This window comes from Procambarus clarkii, chromosome 89 (assembly GCF_040958095.1).
Source record: "Procambarus clarkii isolate CNS0578487 chromosome 89, FALCON_Pclarkii_2.0, whole genome shotgun sequence".
Lineage (NCBI taxonomy): Eukaryota > Metazoa > Arthropoda > Malacostraca > Decapoda > Cambaridae > Procambarus > Procambarus clarkii.
In genome coordinates this window covers 19,595,353-19,620,462 of record NC_091238.1, presented here as the reverse complement: position 1 = coordinate 19,620,462, position 25,110 = coordinate 19,595,353, and the positions used below count along the sequence as shown (strand labels likewise).

At 47.4% G+C, this 25,110-nt stretch overlaps 1 protein-coding gene across 2 annotated transcripts in view; it reads left to right on the top strand.

Annotated features, from left to right (window-relative positions):
• Nucleotides 1–23,614: 23,614 nt before the first annotated feature.
• LOC123773228 (ATP-dependent RNA helicase Ddx1-like) overlaps nt 23,615–25,110 on the top strand; it is a 38,737-nt gene continuing 37,241 nt past the window's right edge. For both annotated transcript variants that reach the window (XM_069318172.1, XM_069318171.1), the window contains exon 1: nt 23,615–24,001. In XM_069318172.1, coding sequence (XP_069174273.1) covers nt 23,911–24,001 — 91 coding nt within the window. In that variant the 5' untranslated portion in view covers nt 23,615–23,910. The remainder of the gene's footprint in view (nt 24,002–25,110) is intronic.

Below are 25,110 nucleotides of genomic sequence, written 5' to 3'. Positions count from 1 at the left end.
ACGTACACTTTTGTAAATCGCTCTTTGGTGCGTTCTCAGCCGGTACTTAGGAACCTTCGTAGCACACATACTTACGACGAAATACATGGAGCTTCGTGAATCTAGGACTCGCGAAATTGACATACTGTCTCGTTTTCTGTTTTGGGTTCTCTGGTAGGTTAGGATAAGGGCAATTTAGTACGACAGTTTCGGGAGAACGGGCTGCACCACCACCCCACCACCCCCACCTCCTTGCACCCTCCTGGACCCCCTACTCCTGAACCCCCAGCCCCCCAGACTAACCCCACCCCGCCCCCCGACACCCTCCGGCGTGTGGGGGGAGTCTACTAACAAGCTATTATCAAATATTTGCGCCATATTGAACAGTTTTCCTGTAGTTAACGACGCCCTGATAATGGGGCGGTGATTGTGGCCCCCCCCCCCCCACGCTGTCTTAAACCTGGCGGGTGTAGGAGATGGCCCACTGGTGCCCTGGTGTTGGTGTTGGTGTGGGTGTGGGTGTTGGTGTTGGTGCTGGAGATGGACCACTGGTGCCCTGGTGTTGGTGTTGGTGTTGGTGTGGGTGCTGGAGTTGGGCCACTTGTGCCCTGGTGTGGGTGTTGGTGTTGGTGTTGGTGTTGGTGTTGGTGCTGGAGTTGGGCCACTTGTGCCCTGGTGTGGGTGTTGGTGTTGGTGTTGGTGTTGGTGTTGGTGTTGGTGCTGGAGTTGGGCCACTTGTGCCCTGGTGTGGGTGTTGGTGTTGGTGTTGGAGTTGGTGTTGGTGTGGGTGCTGGAGTTGGGCCACTTGTGCCCTGGTGTGGGTGTTGGTGTTGGTGTTGGAGTTGGTGTTGGTGTGGGTGCTGGAGCTGGGCCACTTGTGTCCTGGTGTTGGTGTTGGTGTTGGAGTTGGTGTTGGTGTTGGTGGTGGTGTTGGTGCATTGTAAACATAGCTTTTACACAAGGAGCGGCGTATGTGACTACCATAACTCTCGTTTTCTAGATGGATATTCACAGCAGCAGAGTTGTAGGGATAACTGTATTATTTGCATATATACTTTAGTTAGGCACTTAGCAATCTTTCTGACTGGAGATTGGTGGGGTAGAGACTTGTGTGGTACGGGGCTAGATTCACGAAGAAGTTACGCAAACACTTACGAACCTGTACATCTTTTCTCAATCTTTGGCGGCTTTGTTTACCATTATTAAACAGTTAATGAGCTCCAAAGCACCAGGAGGCTGTTTATAATCATAACAACAGTTGATTGGCAAGTTTTCATGCTTGTAAACTGTTTAATAAATGTAACCAAAGCCGTCAAAGATTGAGGAAAGATGTACCCGTTCGTAAGTGATTGCGTAACTGCTTCGTGAATCTGGCCGTTGGAGAGGATACCTTGTCCGGTTCACAACCTGTCCACTACACAACCTGTCCACTACCCAACCTGTCCACTACACAACCTGTCCACTACACAACCTGTCCACTACACAACCTGTCCACTACACAACCTGTCCACTACACAACCTGTCCACTACACAACCTGTCCACTACACAACCTGTCTGCTACACAACCTGTCTGCTACACAACCTGTCTGCTACACAACCTGTCCGCTACACAACCTGTCTGCTACACAACCTGTCCACTACACAACCTGTCCACTACACAACCTGTCCACTACACAACCTGTCCACTACACAACCTGTCCACTACACAACCTGTCCACTACACAACCTGTCCACTACACAACCTGTCCACTACACAACCTGTCCACTACCCAACCTGTCCACTACCCAACCTGTCTGCTACACAACCTGTCCACTACCCAACCTGTCCACTACCCAACCTGTCTGCTACACAACCTGTCCACTACCCAACCTGTCCACTACACAACCTGTCCACTACACAACTTGTCCACTACACAACCTGTCTGCTACACAACCTGTCCACTACACAACCTGTCCACTACACAACCTGTCCACTACACAACCTGTCCACTACACAACCTGTCCACTACACAACCTGTCTGCTACACAACCTGTCCACTACACAACCTGTCCACTACACAACCTGTCCACTACACAACCTGTCTGCTACACAACCTGTCCACTACACAACCTGTCCACTACACAACCTGTCCACTACACAACCTGTCTGCTACACAACCTGTCCACTACACAACCTGTCCACTACACAACCTGTCCACTACACAACCTGTCTGCTACACAACCTGTCCACTACACAACCTGTCCACTACACAACCTGTCCACTACACAACCTGTCTGCTACACAACCTGTCCACTACACAACCTGTCTGCTACACAACCTGTCCACTACACAACCTGTCCACTACACAACCTGTTCACTACACAACCTGTCTGCTACACAACCTGTCCACTACACAACCTGTCCACTACACAACCTGTCCACTACACAACCTGTCCACTACACAACCTGTCCACTACACAACCTGTCTGCTACACAACCTGTCCACTACACAACCTGTCCACTACCCAACCTGTCCACTACACAACCTGTCTGCTACACAACCTGTCCACTACACAACCTGTCCACTACACAACCTGTCCACTACACAACCTGTCCACTACACAACCTGTCCACTACCCAACCTGTCCACATAAGCATGATGGCGGCCACGGGGGGGTCGAGGCGCCTTATACCGCGCCCATTACGCTTCCCACACTCTTGACACCATTAACCTTTCTAAAAGCTTTTTGCACTAAAAACTGTCCAGCAGTAAAGTTAAGGAGCGGGTGAGAGGCCGGCGGGGAGGAGGGAGCGGGGAGGGCTGTTTACACCGTCACACTTGTGCTGGCGTTATGTGTTGGTCACGATTGGTGACACCTCCACCCTGCCACACCCTGTACCAGTACCACCTCCTCCAGAATTTCGGCCTCCAAGCTGGAGTTCGACCTCCACCAGCGGGCCTGGCCTCAACCAGCAGGCCTGGCCTCCACCAGCAGGCCTGGCCTCCACCAGCGGGCCAGGCCTCCACCACCGGCCCCGGCCTCCTGAATTCATAGTGAGAAGACAGCAAATAGTGCGGGAAGAGGTGAGCAGGTGGCGGGCGACGCCGCTTGTATCAGGGCTTCGCTCACCGCTGTTAATCGAGCTGGCGGCCCGCGTCCCCGGCCGCCACGCTAAAAGGAGATGGCATTGTTTATTTGCTCGCCCGATACTTACCCCGGCCTTTTCCCACCCCATAATATCCACGCTGTTTTAATATCACAGGAGGTGAAGGGACTTGAGCACCAAACACGCTACTTGCCTTGAGGGGAAGAGGAGGGAAAAAAAGGTGATTAAATCAAACGAAAACGTGGAAGGAAAGCAGGTATAGCTTTCCTATAATACGGAGTCGTAAATAACAGCTGTAGTCCACACTCCATATCATCCAGATCTTTTCAATACGCCGCCTATTCCGCCGCGATAGCCATTTCACCATTGGTATCAGAATTTCATTTCACGCAAGCCATAAATCTTTGTGGTTGTTGAGGTGTGTGTTGGTGTGTGTGGCTGCCTACTCTTTCACTTCCCTGCTCCCTTTCTCCCCCTCTTTTTGCATATCATATCAATAGCAATTATGTGTTTTTTTTATACGGTGTAATATTGATGCTATTTTCATCGGATTTAAACCGCGTATTAAAGGCTTTTTGTTACAAAAAAAGTATTTGTTTTTACAAAGGGACAATTGATTCGAGCGGTTCGGGACGCATTTCGTTAATTTGTCGGTGTTGGGGCGACGAGGCGATCGGCAACTCATAAGGCAGAATGTGTTGCCAACACCTGCCATATTGTGGCAAGTGTGGCTGTATTTTGTGGCGGGCGCTCCTGCTATTTTATGGCGTGTGGCGGTGTACTGTGGTGTTTTATGGTGTGTGGTGGTGCTGTTTTAGAGGTGTGTGTGGCGGCGTGCGGTGGTGGTGTACCATTGTGTACTGTGGTGTTTTATGGTGTGTGGTGGTGCTGTTTTAGAGGTGTGTGTGGCGGCGTACGGTGGTGGTGTACCATTGTGTACTGTGGTGTTTTATGGTGTGTGGTGGTGCTGTTTTAGGGGTGTGTGTGGCGGCGTGCGGTGGTGGTGTACCATTGTGTACTGTGGTGTTTTATGGTGTGTGGTGGTGCTGTTTTAGGGGTGTGTGTGGCGGCGTGCGGTGGTGAGTGGTGGTGTACCATTGTGAATTGTGCTCTTTTATGGTGTGTGGTGAAGTACTGCGGTGGTTATGGTGTTTTTATTTCATAAAAGGTGTTTGGTGGGAGAATTAGCGGGAATTTGGTCATTGTTTATGAGGATGATATGGGTGAGGAGGCCCACCACCAAGACGACGACCCCACCTCAGGGGCCAGATTCACGAAAGAACTTACGCAAGCACTTACGAACCTGTACATCTTTTCTCAATCTTTGGCGGCTTAGTTTCCAATTATTAAACAGTTAATGAGCTCTGACGCACCAGGAGGCTGTTTATAACAATAACAACAGTTGAATGGGAAGTTTTCATGCTTGTAAACTGTTTAATAAATGTAACCAAAGCCGTCAAAGATTGAGGAAAGATGTACACGTTCGTAAGTACTTGCGTAACTGCTTCGTGAATCTGGCCCCTCGTCTTTATCCTCTCCCGCTGTGTCCCCTCTTAAAATGATGCCAGGTTCGCTTCCTAGTAATTCTCTGAAGGAGCACAACATGGCCGCAGAGGAGGACCCGTTGTATTTTTGCTGGAAACCTATGCCTTCATAGATGACCTTCAACATGCAGGCTTATGACCATTCTCTCTGCTGTCCCTGTAGCCCTACCCTTGCTACCCGGGGTACAAAATAGGGGTTTTCGAGGACAAAAAAAATACCCGGGGTTTTCGAGGACAAAATAAGGGTGAGGAGTTTTTGAAGGGACGCGTTATCTATAACAGTGGCCAGCACCTTATGTTTCCACGGGAGACATCTCCCGTCACGCAGGGTGCAGTCGAACCTCCACTGATCTCCAGTATCAGCTCTTGATACTGGTAATGGCTCAAAAGGGCCACCACTTACGGGCTATTCATGCCCGTGCCACCTTTTGGGCGGCTTAATCTTCATCAATGAATAAATCATGTTTCTCTGATTCTGGTGACTGTCTTGATATTGACTGGTTACTACTCTCTTCACCAGTTATGGCTTCCACATATCCAGCCCTCCATGATTCTCAACCTTTCGGAGGTTCCAACTCTGGGTTTGCGTGTGTCGGTGTGTGGTTGTAGATAATACTAAACCAATAGGTAATGCCGAAGGTTTGAACACAAAAGTTCAATACACAGGGAAGCACTCGACTCGTGCCGAACATTCACGTGTGCCGTTAGCGAGGACGCAGCATTTGATTAAACTCTGAACGCGCGGATTTCATTTCTTCAATTCCTGCTACGTATTACGTTCTCCAAAAAAATGAAACCTAAATCAACTAAAATAACGAGAAATGCATCAAGAAGCTGTTCTTGATGTGCGATTTTTTTTTTTTATTAACATATTAGGTACATCTGCATTAGTGCAGCTACCCTAGACTATATGAAGTGGAGTACAGTGTGTCAAAAAAAAACTAACTAGGTGATGCTATAAAATCCCCATCACACAGGATGGTTAGTCATACAGAGGCATGTGATTAGCGGTCTGCACTGGCAGACTCCGGATGCATTTTGAGGATATCAACAACACAAGATTGAATAAGGTAGCAGTGGTAATACAAGTCCCCATCTCGCAGGATGGTTAGTCATACAGAGTCATGTGTTTAATAGCCTGCACTGGCAAATTTTGGGTATACTGTGAGGATATCTTCAAGAATACGAGAGTGAATAAAGTAATTGCAAAGCTCCAGGTACCTCATGCCAACTGGTCTGAAAGGTCTAATAATTGGGCATTCAGTGATGTAGTGCGGGAGATCATGCCGTAGTTCCTGCTCACAGAGTTTGCAACTGGAGTGCTCAGGATTGGGAGACCCGTCACCTGCAGCCACCTGCCACAGGTAACGGTAACCCAACCTGATCCTTGCAACCACTGTGTCGCACAGTCTAGTGGACGTTTTGTGCTGTCCATAGATGTAGGTTTCAGATCTGAACAAATCATAGCTTTTTATACTAGTACTTTCAGGTCGTTGGGAGTCAGTAAGTTCTTTCCTATCAGATCTGAATGTTTGGACCAATACAGTTTTGACAGCAGAGATAGGGATACCTAGATCTAATTCAACTTCAAACTTGTTACACGCTAATTTGGCTGCAATGTCTGTCTCATTATGATGGGTTATATTTATGTGTGAAGGTATCCATACAAAGGAAATTCGAGACCCTTTACTCTGTGCATCAATTAGGTCATTTATAATTGGGAGTATGAGGTTCTTGCTGTCGATCTTCCAAGAGAAGTTTTCGATTGCTTGAAGAGCAGACTTTGAATCGCAGAATATTATTCCTCCTCCAATATTTTTTAATGTGCTGGTTGCTAAATGTAATGCTGCTAGTTCTGCTTGTGTGGAGGTCAGCCAGTTGTTTAACCTGACACTGACAGACTTTGTGCAGATATTATTTCTATAGAACCTACATGCCGCTGCAGTCCGTCCAGTAGAAGACTGGACTGAGCCGTCGGTGTAGACACAGTGCTCGTGAGATCTTAGACTCTCGATGGAGGAGGCAATTGTTTCAAGAGTGACAGCTTTGAGTAGAGCAAGATTCTCATTATCTTTCTTGGTGACAGGTGTGTATGATACTTGAATGGTGGGGTACAGATAAAGAGGAATATCAGAGACTGGTAGATTGCACTTAAAAGGAATGTTAAGTTTAATGAGATTGTAAGCATTGTTTCTCAGCCAATTATCATAAAAGGAGTGAGTTGGTATGTCGGCACCAGTCAAAAGGGTGTTAACAGCACTAAATAATTTGTCTCTGAGCAATGTAGGAGATGTAGGATCTCTCATGACTTTAAGACAGAAGGTAGTGTTAACTTGCATTATTCTCTCTAGTATGGTTGGAAACTTCAGTTCTTCCCTCATGTTGATGATTCTTGTGCATCTTGGGGCACCAAGAATTATCCTCATGGCCTCGTTCTGTATTACTTCAAGTTTGTCCAACACAGAGGAGGGGAAATTAATTAAGTGCAGAGCATTATAATCAACGAGAGATCTAACAAACATCATATAGAATAGTCTAGCATATTTAATATTGATACCAATATTCTTACCAGTAAGTGTTCTCAATGGTTTTAGTCTTTCTTTTAACCTACGGTGTAGATCATTTACAATGTCACTGTTAATACCAACTCCAAGGTATTTGTGCTGCCCACACGTTTCAATGTTCTGGTTGTTGACCTTGAAAGCTATAGGGACATGAGTTTTCTCTTTGGGATGGAGAACTCTGGATTTAGTTATAGAGATAACAAGACCACATTCAATGCTTTTAGCAGCGAATGAATCAAGTAGAGCTTGCAGTCTAGTTTGGGAATTTGCAACAATGCATATATCATCGGCATAACAAATGACGGCTTCGTCAGGTAGTGTGGGAATATCAATTGTTAATTTGTGCATCAGAACATTGAACAGTGTGGGACTTAGCACTCCACCCTGGGGTGTACCCAACTCAAAGGGTGCACAGAGTTTACTTTTGACCCCCTTGAAAAGGACTGAGGCGGTTCTGTTACTCAGGTACCCCCTGAGCCATGTCAACAGTCTTCCCTTAACTCCAAAAGAGGCTAGCTGTTCTAGGATTATTTCTTTGTTTGCTGTATCAAAAGCAGTTTGGAGATCAATAAATGCCGCCTGAGAGTTTGGTCCCCCTCTGATAAAATACTCAGCAAAGCAAGTTTGTGTGCTTCTTCCAGGAAGGAAACCATACAGGTTAGGGGCAAGGTGGGGCTTGATTTGAAACATTAGTCTGTCGAGAATAATTCTCTCAAGAACTTTGCACATGCACGACGTCAGAGAAATGGGTCTAAATTTTTGTGAATTAGGCTTGGGTATGGGTATTATGAGTCCCTGTGTCCAGCGGTCAGGTAAAACACCCTGCCTTAGACTTTGATTAAACAATTCTAGCAAAGGGCTATTTGGCAGCTCAGCAAGTACTCTCATGGTGTTGTATGTGATGCCATCCTCTCCAGGAGAGGTAGCCTTACCTTTCTTGAGTGCATTTTTAATTTCAAAGGGGGTTATGCCATAGTTATCATCAGGCCCTATTTCACTACAGGCAATTTCAATATTGAAGTTACGATTTATTTTAGTACTAGCCAGATAGTTTTGCACATCTAGGGGCAGGCTGCTTATACTAGCAGTGCTTGCATATTGCTGAAGCAGCATGTCGGCATAGTCTACAGGTGAATGGTGATCAAGCTGACGACTGCTAGGACGAGAAATCTTTTTAATTTTATTCCACATTTGGGATGAGGATGTTGCATGATTGATGCCTTGCAGAAACTGTTCCCAGTGCTGGTTATACACCTGTTCCTTTAGCTCTCTAAACTCTCGGCTGGCTTTAAGAAATATGTTGAGGGTGTCAGCTGTTTTATGTGTTTTATACTGCTCAGCTAGGAATAGAACTCTGTCATGCAGGGGCATAAGGCGTGAGTCAGTGAACCACCTCTGTCCCTTCCTCATTGGTTTGGGTCTTGCGGATTTTACAACATTGTCATAAAAAGCGGTTACTTCAGTGACCAGGTCCTCATATAATGCATTGACGGTAGTAAAGCAGTAAGTGTTATGCCATTCAGAAATGCGGAATTTGAAGAGCATGTGTAAATTTTCAGGGATATTAATTATTTTTTTTCCAAAGCTTAGGGGTTTGACATTATTGATAGTGTATGAACTGAATATGGCAAAATGATCACTAACTAATTCATGAACAATTGATCCTCCGACAGCATTATCAATGAGGCCGTGACCAATGACATAATCAAGCCTGCCACCCCTGAGGTGTGTGACGTTAGAGGAGTCAAAGTTGAATACGGACATGTTATTATCTCTTAAGTATTTTACAAAGACTCTGCCATTCCCGTTTGTTTTGGTGTCACCCAGGCTAGTGTGTCTAGCATTAAAATCACCCATTACAATGGTTTGAGAGCTGCTGGTAATTTTTGGGAGAGAAGCTTCCACCATTTGATCACACCTTACATATACATTAACTAAGTTAAGAAACCCGGTCGCTGTAGCAATCTGAAACTGCTGATAATATGAGTCGTCACTTTTGTGGTTTTTAACATGTTTACACACTAGGTTACTTTTAACATACGTCAAGATACCGACATCATGGGAACCAACATTTGAGAAAGCTACATAACCTGAGAGTTTGGGTGGCGTTTTATTTTTTGTGTTTGCAGTGTATGGTTCCTGCAGGCACAATACATCAATGTTGTTGGCACCAGCGTACATCATTAGATCAAACAGCCTCCTTCGCACGCTTCTCACATTCCACGTGAGAAATTTAAGAGTGAGTTGGTCGTGGGTAATGGTGTTCATAAACCTGACGAAGAGAAGTGTTTATAAGATTCACAAGTTGTAGACTATTGCTTACAAATGCCAATTGTTCATCGTCATTAATGGCAAAGAGTTCTTTCACCTGTTTCAAGCTCAGCTGGCTGCCTGTATTTTTCCTATCATTTACAATCATTTCATGTTCGTCAGGAATCGTAGACACACAAGCGGTATTGTTTTTAATGAGTTCTTGAGTGAATTTGTTAAATACATCTAAGATACACGGGTTTTCATATGTTTCACTCGACACAACGGTACTTACAGCACTGGAGGAGGCGTCAAGACTTGCTCGAGACGTGTCAAAACTTACAGCACTGGAGAGGGGGTCAATACTTGCTGGAGACGGGTCAACACGTAGACCCGACCCAAAACTCTTGGGTAAACACACACCACATTTCATATCCATCTCTACCACAGCTTTATACCAGGCAGTGGATGAGTTCCCCTCCCACCCATCCCTCCCTCCCCCGTCCTTCCCTCTCTCCCTCCATCCCAGTCCTTCCCACCCACCGTCCACGTCCCTATCCCTCCCTCACTCCCTCCCTCTCTCCCTCTCTCCCTCTCTCCTACGCCACGATTCTGGGTTTGTGTTAGATACCAAAGATTGGTTTTATTAGTAAGTGATGTGTACAAATGGTTAGTTGTGACTGGAGTGAAGAAGAGCGGTAACAACCCTCCAGAGTGTGAGGCTTGTACTGACCCAACGAACAAGTGGTAAGCAGGCGATGAGTCACAATAACGTGGCTGAAGCATGTTGACCAGACCACACACTAGAAGTTGAAGGGACGACGACGTTTCGGTCCGTCCTGGACCATTCTCAAGTCGATTGTGAGAATGAGAATGACAATCGACTTGAGAATGGTCCCGGACGGACCGAAACGTCGTCGTCCCTTCAACTTCTAGTGTGTGGTCTGGTCAACAAGCGGTAAGACATTGACACGAAAATAGTGCTTAATATACCAACTTTCCCAACTTGTACAGATGGTATGTATATCTTAGATTATTTTGGTTCAGAAACGTTGTTTTGAAACACCAGTTTTAAAAATAAATGCATATTGATATGTATATTAGCCAAAAAAAATCAATAAGAGACACGCAGTTTTAGACATGAGACATAAAGTCTAAAAATGTAACAAGAATTTGTAGAAACTGTCAAGAGGAGGTTGTTAAAGATTCGCTACCTGGAATGTAAAATTCCAAGTAGCACGGGCTATGGTGAGCCCGTAGGCCTTAATGTCAAGAGGTATAGGTATGTAAGCTGTTGTAAGCTTTGCGTAGAGGCGTATAACGCCCGGGGGAAGCTTGCTAGGAACGCTCCCCTGGGGAAGCTTGCTAGGAACGCTCCCCTGGGGGCGAGTGCTTGAACTCCGCAACTTCAAAAGGAATTCTATTGACGGAGAGTTTTGATTACCTTTGTACTTGCCTCTTTTTTATCCCCCACCCACAAACACTCGAGACAATGTTCCTGCAGATATTCCGCCGAGCACCTGCTCTCAGGGGCACGGACATCCTCCGCCATCACAGATTGCTTGCTCGCCCGAGCGGTGTGTTAGGTGGAGAGGAGGTGGGTGGCCCCTGCTGAGGGCTAGGTGGAGTGGAGGTGGGTGGCCCCTGCTGAGGGCTAGGTGGGTGGCCGCTGCTGAGGGCTAGGTGGAGTGGAGGTGGGTGGCCGCTGCTGAGGGCTAGGTGGGTGGAGGTAGGTGACCATGTAGGCGTGTACCTGCCGGGGTACCTGCCGGGGTACCTGCCGGGGTACCTGCCGGGGTACAGCCCAGCAGGTACCCCGGCAAGTACCCCCCGTCCTTCTCCCCGGGGGCCGCATGCCACGGGGTAGGCAGGCGAGGTGCTGGCCACTCCTACCTTCATGTTGGGGTTCACCTTGTCTAACCCCCTAACCTTTCTCACTTCCAGTCACCTAATTAGAAAGAAGATGAGCTACACTTTCTCTCTCTCTCTCTCTCTGTCTCTCTCTCTGTCTGTCTGTCTGTCTGTCTGTCTCTCTCTCTCTCTCTCTCTCTCTCTCTCTCTCTCTCTCTCTCTCCTTCTTCCTCCATCCATTCTTTAATTATCGTCATTCCATCTTAACTTGCCTTTCCCACCCTATCACAATCAACTCTCCCTCTCTCCCTCCCTCTTTCCCTACACCCTTTCCTCTCTTTATCTCCCTGCCATTCTGCCTGCCAGCAGGGCCAGGAGGGGTGCCAGCGGTGCCGTAGAGAGGCGTGCCAATATTTACCTTGGGGCTATGACAACTGAACCATGGAGGCTGGTCTCCAGCGCCGGCCTCTCCCACCTCTCAATTAGGTTAGCTTCATTACATTACACTATCTGCAGGGGGCAGCCCCGTCATCTGGGGGTCTGCGCCCCCCCCCCTGATCTGGGGTCTGCGCCCCCCTCTGATCTGGGGTCTCTCTCCCCTTGGTCTGGGGCCTGTCCCTTTGATTTGGAGGTCTGGGGGACATCTCCAACACTGGTGGAGGGAACATCGCCAACACTGGTGGAGGGAACATCACCAACACTGGTGGAGGGAACATCACGAACACTGGTGGAGGGAACATCACCAACACTGGTGGAGAGAACATCACCAACACTGGTGGAGAGAACATCACCAACACTGGTGGAGAGAACATCACGAACACTGGTGGAGGGAACATCACGAACACTGGTGGAGGGAACATCACCAACACTGGTGGAGGGAACATCACCAACACTGGTGGAGGGAACATCACCAACACTGGTGGAGAGAACATCACCAACACTGGTGGAGAGAACATCACCAACACTGGTGGAGGGAACATCACCAACACTGGTGGAGGGAACATCACCAACACTGGTGGAGGGAACATCACCAACACTGGTGGAGGGAACATCACCAACACTGGTGGAGGGAACATCACCAACACTGGTGGAGAGAACATCGCCAACACTGGTGGAGGGAACATCACCAACACTGGTGGAGGGAACATCTCCAACACTGGTGGAGGGAACATCACCAACACTGGTGGAGGGAACATCACCAACACTGGTGGAGGGAACATCTCCAACACTGGTGGAGGGAACATCACCAACACTGGTGGAGGGAACATCACCAACACTGGTGGAGGGAACATCTCCAACACTGGTGGAGGGAACATCACCAACACTGGTGGAGGGAACATCACCAACACTGGTGGAGGGAACATCACCAACACTGGTGGAGGGAACATCACCAACACTGGTGGAGGGAACATCACCAACACTGGTGGAGGGAACATCACCAACACTGGTGGAGGGAACATCACCAACACTGGTGGAGGGAACATCTCCAACACTGGTGGAGGGAACATCACCAACACTGGTGGAGGGAACATCACCAACACTGGTGGAGGGAACATCACCAACACTGGTGGAGGGAACATCACCAACACTGGTGGAGGGAACATCACCAACACTGGTGGAGGGAACATCTTCAACACTGGTGGAGGGAACATCACCAACACTGGTGGAGGGAACATCACCAACACTGGTGGAGGGAACATCACCAACACTGGTGGAGGGAACATCACCAACACTGGTGGAGGGAACATCACCAACACTGGTGGAGGGAACATCACCAACACTGGTGGAGGGAACATCACCAACACTGGTGGAGGGAACATCTCCAACACTGGTGGAGGGAACATCACCAACACTGGTGGAGGGAACATCACCAACACTGGTGGAGGGAACATCTCCAACACTGGTGGAGGGAACATCACCAACACTGGTGGAGGGAACATCACCAACACTGGTGGAGGGAACATCACCAACACTGGTGGAGGGAACATCACCAACACTGGTGGAGGGAACATCTCCAACACTGGTGGAGGGAACATCGCCAACACTGGTGGAGGGAACATCACCAACACTGGTGGAGGGAACATCACCAACACTGGTGGAGGGAACATCACCAACACTGGTGGAGGGAACATCACCAACACTGGTGGAGGGAACATCACCAACACTGGTGGAGGGAACATCACCAACACTGGTGGAGGGAACATCACCAACACTGGTGGAGGGAACATCTCCAACACTGGTGGAGGGAACATCACCAACACTGGTGGAGAGAACATCTCCAACACTGGTGGAGGGAACATCACCAACACTGGTGGAGGGAACATCACCAACACTGGTGGAGGGAACATCACCAACACTGGTGGAGGAAAACATCACCAACACTGGTGGAGGGAACATCACCAACACTGGTGGAGGGAACATCACCAACACTGGTGGAGGGAACATCTCCAACACTGGTGGAGGGAACATCACCAACACTGGTGGAGGGAACATCACCAACACATACATTAAGACAACTTCCTCAGTAAATCATATTGAGGTACAAGTTGTGGGCCAACTTGGAGCCTCTGGTGATTATTACACTAATTTTATGACGGCGGCCCCAAACCCCCCTAAACCCCCCCCAGCAACACCCCTCCCATCTCCCCCTTTCCCCTCAGTAACACCCCTTCCCTCACCCCTCACAACCCCAGCAACCCTCCCTCCCTTTGCAGGTTATATATAATCACTTCATTGTGATTTCTTTGTGATGTGAAGGAGGGGTTTGAATATTATTACCCCTCAGGCCAGAGTGTCGGCGGGGTTATCGTACAATCCTGGTTGGGCACCAGTTTGGGTCTCCAGAACCTCCTAGGGAATTCAGTTGAGTTCCGGGTTGGTAATATTGTTGATCTGTCGAGGCTGAGTGGGCTGGGAATCACCTGAACGTCGGTTCGAGTCACCTCATTGCCCCCCAAAAAATTGTTTTCATTGTGTGTATATCAGCACAGGTCATAGCACCCTCCTGGACTCTAACTCAGACTCCTGCCTTCAAACTCCTAGCGGTCGTTCAAGAGGTTTTGCCTAGCAAATTCCTGAGGCCAGTCGTTTGGAAGCACAAGTTTGCCAGCACATTCTGGCCATAATACTCACGACTCTTGTTTCTGTAATAGTCCCGCCTCTTATTATGCTGCCCGTGAACACTTGACCGGCTCCGGTAATGTTGCCTGCATGTTGTCTTAATGGACGCACGCACGCACACGCACGCACGCACGCAACTCTACATGCACCTGTAGGCGAGTGCTCGCGGGACCCCCCCCCCCTCCCCACACACACACACACACCCCACACACCCAGCCCCCACACAGCCCCTTGTATGGGCTGGTGGCTGAGGGCACAGCGCTCTTAACTCGTGGACCTAGGGACCGGAGTTCGATCCCCGCAGCCGGAGGAAACAGATGGGTAGAGTTTCCTTCACCCTGATGCCCCTATTACCTAGCAGTAAATAGGTACCTGTGAGTTAGACAGCTGCTACGGGCTATATTCCTGGGTGTGTGTGGGGGGGGGGGCAAAAAAAGTAGAAAAAAACTGTAGTTAGTAACAGTTGATTGACAGTTGAGAGGCGGGCCGAAAGAGCAGAGCTCAACCCCCGCAAGCACAACTAGGTGAATACACACACACACACACACACACACACACACACACACACACACACACACACACACACACACACACACTCACACACACACTCACACACACACAGACACACACACACACACACACACACACACTCACACACACACACACACACACACACACACACACACACACACACACACACACACACACACACACACACACACACTCACACACACACAGACACACACACAGACACACACACACACTCACACACACACACACACACACACACACACACACACACACTCACACACACACACACACACACTTCTCGTGTGTTCAGGCTCGTCCCGGAACTGAGAGGATTGAGCTACGAGGAAAGGCTAAAGGAGCTGAACCTCACATCCCTGGAAAACAGAAGAGTAAGGGGAGACATGATAACCACCTACAAAATTCTCAGGGGAATTGACAGGGTGGACAAAGACAAACTCTTCAGCACGGGTGGGACACGAACAAGGGGACACAGGTGGAAACTTAGTACCCAGATGAGCCACAGAGACGTTAGAAAGAATTTTTTCAGTGTCAGAGTAGTTAATAAATGGAATGCACTAGGAAGTGATGTGGTGGAGGCTGACTCCATACACAGTTTCAAATGTAGATATGATAGAGCCCAGTAGGCTCAGGAACCTGTACACCAGTTGATTGACAGTTGAGAGGCGGGACCAAAGAGCCAAAGCTCAACCCCCGCAAGCACAATTAGGTGAGTACAATTAGGTGAGTACACACACACACACACACACACACACACACACACACACTCACACACACACACACACACACACACACACACACACACACACACACACACACACACACTCACACACACACACACACACACACACACACACACACACACACACACACACACACACACACACACACACACACACACACTTACTTTACAGTTATGTCAGCTCAACTCTGGAATTTACCGCACCATCATGGCGTCTTTATTTCCTTAAATAAAGAGAAGCTGGATAACGCTCGAAGGTATGCCACCAGACTAGTCCCAGAACTGAGAGGTATGAGCTACGAGGAAGGCTACAAGTATTTACCTTTACACTGAAGAAACAGAGAGAGCATGATTACCACATACAAAATATCAAGAGTTAGTACACAAATAGAGGGACATAGATTAAAACTAAGTACCCAAAACGCCATAGAGAACACTCGAAAGAATTTGTTCACTGTGAGAATTGTGAAGGATTGTAATGTGATAAGAAGTGAGATAGGTGGTTATCTCGAGAGGTTATCGTGAGAGGATTTCGGGGCTTAGCGTCCCCGTGGCCCAGTCCTCAACCAGGCCTTCTTTTTTGTTACACACCCCCAAAAAGCAGTCCGTAGCAGCTGTCTAACTCGCAGGTACCTATTTACTACTAGGTTGAACAGGGACATCAGGGTGAAAGAAACGCTGCCCATTTGTTTCCGCGGGGATCAAACTTAGGATTACGAATCCCGAGCGCTGTCCACTCAGCCATGAGGCCCCTATCAGGTGGTGGAGGGAGACTCCACACACACACAGCTTTAAATACAGATATGACAGCCCAGTAGGCTTTGGCACCTGTACATCAGTCGACCGGGAATTGAGAGGCGGGGCCTGGGAACCGTCCGGGTGGAAATTCTGGCCAAGGAAGCTGTTGTTTGCCACGACACAACGTTCCTTCAACACGGCACTAATGACGGGCTCACCATAGCCCGTGCTACTTGGAACTTCTTGTTCCAGGTAGCGAATCTTTAACAACATCAACAACAACGACACTAATGACTCGTATGGCCAATTTTTCCCCCTGATCGCCCTACCGTGTGGGTCAACATGTCTCTGAAAACCTCCCCCGCTCCCCCAGACAAAAATTCCCGCCAAAATCTCGAAGAAGTTTGGCGTGAATTATATGAATTAATTAGTTTCTTAAGACGCCGAGGATGGAAGAGGTAGCAAGAAAGGCCCAAATAAAGAGAAGAATATTTTTACCCTCGTTTCCCTCCCTTAACTCCGTCCTAATTTACACGTAGTCTTACCCACTCGCCCGAGATGACGCACAGCCGCCTAAATCCCAGAGAAGGAGGAGGCTAGCGGGAGGGAGAAGGAGGGAGGGAGAGAGGGAGAGAGGGAGAGAGGGAGAGGCTAATATATCCATCATACCCACACGGTCGTAAATCCGAAACCAATTTTATGCCGTGCGCATACATTTATCCACCTGGCCATTTAACCTGTGTGGCTCCGGCCTCCCTCTCTCTCCCTTGCATAAACCCATTTCAATTTTACATTCCCAATTTAATTTAGAGTATAGAATCTCAATCGAGGTGGCCCGATATTGGATATTTATGTAAATTGACCGTGGAGCCCAGAGAGGGGGGCAGGGGGGGGGGGCTGGGCATTGATTTCATATTGTTGGTTGTCAGACTCGTGGTTCCTTCCCTGACTGAGTGACGCTTGTTGTAGCCTGGCCTGCACGGCTGCCTCCACCCCCCCTCCCTCTACCACCACCACCAGCTGCTGCTGCTGCTGGCCCCTCCACCACCACCACCACCACCACCACCACCAGCTGCTGCTGCTGCTGCTGGCCCTCCACCACCACCACCACCAGCTGCTGCTGCCTCTCCTCCACCACCACCACCACCACCTGCTGCTGCTGCTGCTGCCCCTCCACCACCACCACCACCACCAGCTGCCCCACCACCACCACCAGCTGCCCCACCACCACCACCACCACCAGCTGCCCCACCACTACCACCACCACCACCACCACCACCACCACCACCACCAGCTGCCCCACCACCACCACCACCACCACCACCACCACCAGGACCAGCTACCTCTCCACCACCACCACCACCACCACCAGGACCAGCTACCTCTCCACCACCACCACCACCACCAGCTGTCACACAATACGGTGACGCAGGTGTGGACTGACTGTTGTATATAAGACAGTTTCCTTGGCTCTCCACTTGGCCCAACTTGGTCAACTGCCAAGTCGGTCATTATTACATAAGACGTTCCCCGAGCATCAGCTGCACTCTGGTTGCACCATCAATACCTGCACTCCACCACTGGTTATTGCTCTCACTCCTCACTCAAGTTTTAAAAAAGTATTCTCACAGTAAATTGTCAACAAATTGAATAGGTTACCCTGTGACTCTGGTCCACAGATGGTTCCAGCGTCACCCCAGATTAAGTCTGAAGAAACTTGTGTGCTCACTTATTTGTGCCTGCAGGATCGAGCATTGACTCTTGGATCCCGCCTCTCTAGCCATCGGTTGTTTACAGCAATGACTCCTGTCCCATTTCCCTATCATATTTAGTTTTAAAATTATGAATAGAGTTTGCTTCCACCGCCTGTTCCTTAGGTGCATTCCATTTTTCCACTACTCTCATGCTAAAAGAAAACTTCCTAACATCTCTGTGACCCATCTGAGTCTCATGTTTCTACCCATGACCTGTTTCTACCTCGTTCTGTTACTATTACGTGTGAACATTTCATCTATTTCCACTCTTGTCAATTCCCCCGAGTATTTTATACGTTCCTATCATATCCCCCCCCCCTCTCCCTCCTTTTTTCTAGTGTCGTAAAGGTTCAGTTCCTTCAGGCGCTCTTCGTATGTGTGTGTGTGTGTGTGAGAGAGAGAGGGGGAGAGAGAGAGAGACGGGAGAGAGAGAGAGACGGGAGAGGGCGGACGAAAGATGTGTTTGATAGAGGGAAAACTGGGACAAAATAACAGAAAATGCTACGCAGGAGGAGAAACTAATTAATATCTGGGTAAAAGGAAAATTATATATACAGGTGTTTTATTAGGCGCCAGGTGCAACAAATGTCAAAATAATATTTAATTTTGCATTGTATTAAAATATGTGCAACTGGTGCTGCAGGCTGGGGCCACAGTGTGTGTGTGTGTGTGTGTGTGTGTGTGTGTGTGTGTGTGTGTGTGTGTGTGTGTGTGTGTGTGTGTGTGTGTGTGTGTGTGTGTGTGTGTGTATGTGTGTGTATGTGTGTCTGTGTGTGTGTGTGTGTGTGTGTGTGTGTGTGTGTGTGTGTGTGTGTGTGTGTGTGTGTGTGTGAGTGTGTGTGTGTGTGTGTGTGAGTGTGTGTGTGTGTGTGTGTGTGTGTGTGTGTGTGTGTGTGTGGCGCAACTATGGCCACAGTGTACTCACCTAGTTGTGCTGGTGGGGGTTGAGCTCTGGCTCTTTGGTCCCGCCTCTCAACTGTCAATCAACAGGTGTACAGATTCCTCAGCCTACTGGGCTCTATCATATCTACATTTGAAACTGTATATGGAGTCAGCCTCCACCACATCACTGCCTAGTGCATTCCATCTGTTAACTACTCTGACACTGAAAAAGTTCTTTCTAACGTCCCTGTGGCTCATGTGGGTACTCAGTTTCCACCTGTGTCCCCTTGTTCGCGTACCACCCGTGTTAAACAGTTTATCTTTATCTACCTTGTCAATTCCTCTGAGAATGTTGTAGGTAGTGATCATGTCTCCCCTTACTCTTCTGTCTTCCAGTGTCGTGAGGTGCATTTCACACAGCCTTTCCTCGTAACTCGTGCCTCTTAGTTCTGAGACTAGCCTAGTGGCATACCTCTGAACTTTTTCCAGCTTAGTCTTGTGCTTGACAAGGTACGGGCTCCATGCTGGGGCCGCATACTCCAAGATTGGTCTTACATATGTGTATACAAGGTTCTGAATGATTCCTTGTACAGGTAGGTTCCTGAAGGCAGTTTTGAAGTTAGCCAGCCTTGCATACGCCGCAGATGTAATTCTTTTGATGTGGGCTTCAGGAGACAGGTTTGGTATGATTTCAACTCCTAGATCTTTCTCTCTGTCCATTTCATGAAAGACTTCATCTCCTATTCGGTACCCTGTGTCTGGTCTCCTGTTTCCACCGCTTAGTTTCATTACCTTCCATTTACTCAGGTTGAACTTTAGTAGCCATTTGTTGGACCATTCATTCAGTTTGTCTAGGTCGTCTTGTAGCCTCATACTATTTTCCTCCGTCTTAATCCTCTTCATAATTTTTGCATCATTAGCAAACAATGAGAGGAACGGTCCTATACCCTCTGGGAGATCATTTACATATATCAGAAACAGTATGGGTCCAAGTACTGAACCCTGCGGGACTCCACCGGAGACGCCTCGCCAATTTGAGGCCTCACTCCTCACAGTGATTCGCTGTCTTTTGTTACTTAGTTACTCCCTTATCCAATGGATTACCTTCCCTTTCACTCCTTCGGGTACCCTGTGGGGCAGTACCCAGGACACCCCACACCCCCGACCTACTATATGATTAAAACACGAGGGAATTTTACTGCCCGAAAAGCTTTGCGTAATAGTGGCTTTAGGCATTGTATGTACTAGCTCTACCTATAAATCCATCAACTTTGTATCTTACCTTGTATGTATGTACCTTACCTGAGTAAAAATTTATTTATTTATTTATTTATTTATTTAATATTCCACGTGTAAGTGATTAGATCACTGTTTTAACTTATATTTAGATGCTTAGGCTAACCTACCCCAACCCCTGCACTAACACCTTCCAAGGCTTCTTATATCGAAGGTCGCCATCCCTCCAAGTGGAGGTATGGCAACTTTCCATTACACGTTCATCTGTGCCAGGTAAGTACGATGGGATCACCATAGTCCGTGCTGCTTGGAAAGTTTTGTTGCGAGTATATGAATCTAAAACAACAACAATTTCATTTACAAAACCTGCAGCTGTATTCGGAATGTATTATGCTCATGATGTCAATCAAGAGACAAAAACGACACTTTCCTGCACCATGGGAGATCATCACTTACCAAATTACTATCATCCTTTCCCACCCAAGAAGATGATTAAAGATAGAACTGATGAGTAAGCCAAAACGTGATCCTAAAGTTGGAATTGATAACCATCATTGAGCAAGGAAATGTATATGTTTATCTCTCAGAATGTTCGGTAATATGTTTATTGTTTGTGACGTGTGTCTATGTATGTATTAACACGATGTACTGAACGGGGTGAGAATAGCTTGAGCTACCTCATCCCTTTGTGTGTATTTTACCTCAATAAACTTATTTCAATTTCAATTTCAATCTTTGAGCATGTTGAGGGCAGCAATATACCAGCAACTGCCACATCTACCTTATGGAGCATAAAGTACATACATAGGATATAAGCATTGTTGTTGTTTTAGATTCAGCTACTTAGAACAAAAGTTCCAAAGTAGCACGGGCTATGGTGAGCCCGTAGATACAAGCAGATTGTTGGATTCATAGGAGAGAGTACGTACGCCGCCTTTATCTCAGGTAAAGCCCCTAATACGCACGTTTCCTATTTATAAATAAATATGTTTATTCAGGTAAGGTACATACATACAAGTGATGTTACATTAATGGATTGATATGTAGATAGAGCTAGTACATACAATGCCTAAAGCTTTAATGCCCCTGTTCACGTGGCAGTCAATAGGTACCTAGGAGTCAGTCAGCTTGTTGTGGAGTTGCATCCTGGCGCGGGTCAGCAGTTCGACCTTGGAGAGGGACCTCGGTATAGACCTAATATAGACTGACTTCCTTGCCCTCCTGACACACTACAATAGTTATTATATTGGTTTGTCCTGAAAACCACAGAAAACGATTTTTACTAAAAGAAAACGTCAATACAATTTTAATATTATGGAGAACAAGTACAGTATAGCTAAAAATACATTTGAAACCAATGTTCCGTGCCGTATTGGAGCCGACCCAACTGTTAACACGTGACAGGGATTCCAACAAATCATTGGTGCTCCAGACGTGGATCATTGAAATTGAATTGAAATAAGTTTATTGAGGTAAAATACACACAAAGGGACGAGGTAGCTGAAGCTATTCTCACCCCGTCGTGGATCATTGTATCTAAGCATGGAGACCTCATCTTCAGAAAGACATATAGCTGCTCTGAAGACAGTATAACACCAGGCAACAAAAATCATTCTAGAGCTACGTCAACTCGTACCAGGAATGGTTGAGGGCCACAGGACTAACAACACTACAACCCAGGCATGACAGGGCTACACTCATTGAAACTTTTAAAATACTGAATAATTTGCCTCATTTACGTGATGGCCACTAAACTAGTGGCCTCGACGAGTACAGGAAGCCGGTGACTTATCGAAAGCCCCACCAATTGTCTTGATCTTTTCCAGGTAGATTTTAAAACTTAATACAGTTTTGGTATTTACGGCTTTGGCGGGTAGGCAGTTCCATGGGTTTATAACCCTGTGGGTGAAAATCCACAACGAATTTTAGAATCCAGGTGAATCCATCAGGACAAATAGGTGAACCTTTGACAAGCCATTGTGCTTCCTGTCCTGGTCGAGGCCACTGTTGTGCTCGTGGTCCTCAGGTAAATTCAGCTAACTCCATGCAGTCCTCCTCGGCTTATACATTCCTTATTACCTTAGTGTGGTATGGAATCATTGACATGTACGAGCTCATTTTCTTGGGCAGGTCATTCACACAGCGGTAAATTAGGAACAGCAGTACGGTAGTAGTAGTTATATTGTTTGGGCGTGAACACACACTTCTGACGTTGGGCTGAACCTGTTTGGGACTCTGGGACCTTCTAACCCACTCTTTACAGTGGCCTTATGACTAGTTACTTTGCCTTGCGGCATATTTCATGTACAACCTTCCGGCTATTTTTCCTCGTGCTGAGCCTTGCGGCCAAGACCGAGCCCTGGGGAACCCCACAGTCCTCCAGCTTTAAACCTCCTCACTGGCCGACTTTTTTTTATGTACTAGTACTTCTTTTTGAGAACTTCCTTAGTTTAGTGACTTCTGTTATGACCCCAAGTAGCCTTGGTTGAACGATCGAGTCTGCCCCTGAGCTCTCTAGAGTGGAGTACTGCTGCACAATGACAGCACCTTTCAAAGCTGGAGAAATTACTGACCTGGAGAGCGTGCAGAGATCCTTTACTGCTAGAATCCACTCAGTAAAACATCTAAACTATTGGGACCGACTAAAGAGCCTAAAACTGTACTCCCTTGAGCGCAGGCGGGAGAGGTACATAATAATTTACACGTGGAAAATATTAGAGGGGCTGGTCCCAAACCTGCACACAGAAATAACATCACATGAGACCAGAAGACATGCCAGGATGTGCAGAATACCCCCGTTGAAAAACAGAGGTGCAACTGGTACTCTGAGAGAGAACTCTATCAACATCAGAGGTCCGAGACTGTTCAACACGCTTCCACTACACATAAGGGGCATAACTGGCCGACCCCTCACAGTGTTCAAGAGAGAACTGGATAAGCACCTCCAAAGAATACCTGATCAACCAGGCTGTGACTCGTACGTCAGACTGCGAGCAGCCGCGTCCAACAGCCTGGTTGATCAGTCCGGCAACCAGGAGGCCTGGTCGACGACCGGGCCGCGGGGACGCTAAGCCCCGGAAGCACCTCAAGGTAACCTCAAGGTAAGCCCCAGGGATAGTTATTCTGCATTCTGGACCTGATTGAGAGGTCAGAGGAAAAATATATATATTAAATGTATAATAAATGCCAGTGAATAATTTTAAAATATGGACAGAAGATGAGCATATAAATAAGTGACGTGAAATGAGATGTCGATACTTTGGTGACAAGACGTGAGACTAGCAGGACATCTTGACCTCGCTTGAGTTGCCGCAGTTGCCAAAGGGGGACATGTGTTCCGGTGTCCTAGGAATATAGAGGAATACAGCCCTTGATGCAGTGTTTGGGTGACGACTACAGTGCATAACTGCTAAAGAAGCTGTCAAGGGTGAGACACACGTTGCCTCTCGGTATTTATAAAGATTAGGAGACGGTCTCAAGCCAAGCGGTGATCGTACCTATGTGGAGCTCTAAATCGTGATTTCCTCTGGGAGAGGAAGATTAGCAGGTGGCTCGGTGTGTGGAGCCTGCTGGACGATTGTGTGAGCTCAAGTCAGGAGCGGAAGAGCTGTGATGCAAACATTAAGGAACTTTGTTGGATGTCTTAGAGGACGCCATTTTGGGGAGCGCCGGAGCTGGGCGCCCCCGAGCTTCAAAATCTGCGGTAAGCTCATTAATCAGTTGTTACAGTAGCCAATAGTGTTGGATCGTGTGCCCGGGGATCAAAGTGAACATATGTACATGTAGAATAGATATTTTATGAAGGCAGTGAGCTAAAATAAGGAGTTTAACTTCGGAGGGCATGCTGGAGAGAAGAGCGGCATATCCTCCCTCGCCAAAGGTCAAAAGGCAACTGAGGTGGCGGAGGCTCCCGCGGCGTCAAGACGTGTCCCTCACTTGGACCCGTCCAGTTCGGGGGGAGTACCCACCACAGTCGGACGATGCTGTGTGGCGTCGGAGGGCGAAATTTAATGCTGGGATATAGTTTATTTTTTGCGTTCTGTTTGGGAAACATTTTTATTGGCATGGTAATGGAATTGCAGGTTTGTTAGGGAAGGGGTTTGTGGAGAAACTTCAAGGATAAAGAAGTTAATGGAGGATCCTCTTGGCTGGAGAAAGTATATGCTGAACTGTTTTTTTTTGTACCACAGACGTGGCCACACATTTACAATGCTAACCAGCATATATACATTTTCTTCTGTCCTCCATGGACAGGGTTAGAGAAGTGTTAAACATATAGTTCAAGGGTTTATTGAACACTCAACCACAGAAGGTGATTCGGTGCTTTTAAAATGCTAAGCTAACCTACATACGTAAATACAGTACATAGATACACAGATTTACGTATGCCCTACATAAAGTGTTAGATGTGTCTTTTACATAGTGTCATTAATGTACATTCACAAAGGTGAAATGTAATTCTGATCAGCTTCCATATATACTGTATACCCATACATATACATACACACACACACATATACATACATATATACACACACACACATGCATTCACATACATTTGTCTCATTTACTCTGACAGGGTGAGGTAGCTGATAAAGAAACTAGTGTGCAATTAAGCACTTAATCACTGAAGGTAGATGAAGGTGCTTTTACAAGCTCAGGTTATATAGTTACATCATATATATACATTGTATGATTGATATATTACATGGTCAATCTTGGATACAAGTCCAATATATCATCAAGTGTTCCAGTACTCATATAGTAACTACAGAGTTCAGCATACCTTAGCCCAGGAGGGCGAAAGTCAGT